Below are 2,787 nucleotides of genomic sequence, written 5' to 3' on the forward strand. Positions count from 1 at the left end.
GAAAGAGAGGGACATTTACTCTGCCTGCTTGAGACAAAGGAAACCCTCCTGAGTCATTCCCAGTTCCCCCGAAACCAGTGTGTCAGAGCAGAGTCGGAAGCATCGGCTGTTACTAAGGACACTGGCGAATCAGCTGTGAAGATGCCACGTTTTCCCTGTTCGTCCCATCTCCTGAATTTCACTGCATTCGACCCTGGCCCCAACCCGGCTGTACAGAGCACCTGCCCACGGCACTCACACCCATAACACAGCGCACAGTCCTGCTTCACAAAGCTACTGCGGGGATGGCATCTCCCAGTTTCGTTGCCTCTTCACTGCTCTGCGGGGTGGCGCGTCTGACTGCCTGGCTGCGTCGCACAGGCGAGACAAGGCACCACCAGCACAGCAGCTCAGTTTTTAGAGGCCTCTTTGCAATGCCCAGGGCCTTCGGGGGGTTTGCAATAGGCACAACACATCGGCCCTCATGAACAGCTCCGACGACGCACAAGACCTGAGCACAGTTTGGTCCTAGGCATTTCACGGCTCCTCTTCCCTGGGCTCGGGGATGGGCAGAGAGCGGCTGCAGCCCCTGCAACAATCGAGTCCAAGGGGCGATGATACAAGAGGCATTTACAGGACAGCAAAGAGAGGCTCCCCCTGCCTAGTGGCGACTGCACAAACCGGTGCTCGGACACACTGGGAGACCGAGAAGGGAAGGGGAACAACTGATGGCTGCAGCCACTGAGACGAGGCCTTGTCCAGGTAACCATCCCCTTCCCAGATCACCGCCTCTTTCCGTGTGCATAACAGAGGGGGGTCTGTTCCCTCTGCTGTGCCAACGGGGCAGTGTTGCTCAGGCCTCCAAGGGCCCGTTCCACGGTGTCCTGGGCATGCCTTGAGGTCTCTGCACAGACATCCTTCTCGGGAAAGCAGCATTAGCGCTCTACTTGCTCCCCATGCGCGAGCAGGGCTGCTACGGCCTACGCAGGAAACAGAACTGCAGTGAAGAATAGGCAGGTTTTGAAGCCCGTGCAGGCGTGCTCACCACAGCCAGTTACTCACTTCCTCTGAGACCTGGTTTTGAGTCACGATGCCCCGTACCCACCTCCCCCAGACCTGCCTGCGTGCAAATACCGGCTGGCTCGGCCCTGAGCTCTGTCCTATGGGCTGGATGCGTGCAGAAGGCAGAGAGAAGCACCCGCAGCCCGCTGGTCAGGAGCAGCTGAGGGGATGAGATACCAGCACGACCCAGGGACCAGGCTAATGCCTGGTGGCTTTATTGAATGTCCTTTCCGGTGACAGGGGGAGGAGGAAACCCCCTGTGACGGCAGAGGAGCGACAGAGAACCAGGGTAAGAAACAACCCAAGCAAAGTCAGTCTGGAAAATACAGCGAAGAGGAAAGGACCTGAGACACCGGCGCCAAGGACAAGGGAGGAAACATAAACACGGGGAGCAGCTGGCAGGCTGGGAACCCTCTTAGCTGGGGAAGAGCTCTGAGCGCAAGGTCGGGCGCACTAGACGCATGCAGGGACTTCTCCCCAGCAGGCCCCGAGCCGCTCCTGGGTTTCTGCTCCTACCACGAGCAGGATGTGGATAAGCACCAAGAGTGACCCGTGGTCTGGAAGGACCAGGACTGGGTAAGGGCCCAGCTCTCTGGCTCAATGCCGGGGATGCAGAGCCCTCTGGCCTGGTGCTGAGCTGGCCCTCAGCAGCAGCAGTCGAAGCAAGTCTTGGAGACGCACTGCAGCAGACCCCAGTACTGCTCGGAGCTGGAGACTCCGGCCCTCACGAGGGGCAGGGCAGAACCGCTGACTGGGAGCTGGACACGGGGCCCAGAGCCCTCGTGCGCACAGCAGGGAGCTCGCCCCTGCCAGGGCCCAGCTAAGGTGGTGTGTGGACCCCGCCAGCTGTCCTGTGTCTCCCCGGTGTCGTGGCTCCTGCTGCCTGGCGGGGGAGTGGAGACACCCGCATGCCTCGGATATATCCTGGGGACGGGCAGGCCCTTGCTGTGGTGCAGACAAGGGCACAGAGCAATTCAGATGTCTCGCCGTGGCTCCACGCTCCCACCAAAGGCTGCCTGCGAGACTCAGCTATCCACAGGGCTGTGGCCATGTGGGCTGGGGAGTCCAAGGTGGCCAAGAGCGCTGTGATGACCACCGACCCAGACTCCTTGACCTCTGCTGCCTGCTTCAGCCTCTCCACGCTCAAATCGGCCCTTCAACCTGCCTGTGCCTCCCTGCTCCTCAGAGCAGCTCTCAACCCCACCTCTCCCTCACCGCTCTGCCTCCGTGGCCCGGCTCTCTTCTCCGGACACAACTTCCCACCACGCGGGCTGCACGGGGCCTGTTGTAGGATCACTCACCCAGGCTGGGCGCTGGGAACATCTGCTCCTCCTCCAGGGTCTCCTGGCTCTCGGCGTGCAGCTCTTCTTCTTGCTTCATGCTGGACCCAAAGGTCGACTCCGACACCACGTACTCTGCTCAGGGAAGAAGAAAGCCAGCAGCCAAGTCAGCTTGTGTCTGGGATCCCTGGGCTGAGCTGCTTTGACCCACGAGCTGTCTGCCAGCTCCTCTTCTAGCCAGGAGGGCTGTAAAGCAGGGCTCTCCATTCACCCTTGCCATACAGAGCTCCATGATGGCCTCTTTCCTGCAGGGTCCCCAGACGCATGCTGCATCACTCACCAATCCTGGGCCCGGCGGGGGCATCTCTCTGCTCCGAGCTCTCCGGTCCCTGGATGCACAGACCCCTGTTCTCCTCGCTTCCACAGGCCACATCTGGTGCAAATCCTAGTGCTTCTGTTCAAGGGA

The 2,787-nt window shown here is 60.7% G+C and overlaps 1 protein-coding gene across 2 annotated transcripts in view; it reads right to left on the minus strand.

Moving 5' to 3' along the window:
- The window catches only part of LOC102368074 (zinc finger protein 777-like), a 14,751-nt gene that overhangs the window by 4,111 nt on the left and 7,853 nt on the right, over positions 1-2,787 (minus strand). Inside the window, exons 5-6 of one of the 2 annotated variants that reach the window (XM_025216561.1) lie at positions 2,662-2,775; positions 2,343-2,456 (exon numbers count right to left, since the gene is read on the minus strand). In XM_025216561.1, the coding sequence (XP_025072346.1) occupies positions 2,343-2,456; positions 2,662-2,775 (228 nt within the window). Of the gene's footprint in view, positions 1-2,341; positions 2,457-2,661; positions 2,776-2,787 lie in introns of both variants that reach the window. The other variant, XM_025216560.1, reaches the window with a different exon arrangement.

Source organism: Alligator sinensis, unplaced genomic scaffold (assembly GCF_000455745.1).
Source record: "Alligator sinensis unplaced genomic scaffold, ASM45574v1 scaffold524_1, whole genome shotgun sequence".
Taxonomy (NCBI): domain Eukaryota; kingdom Metazoa; phylum Chordata; order Crocodylia; family Alligatoridae; genus Alligator; species Alligator sinensis.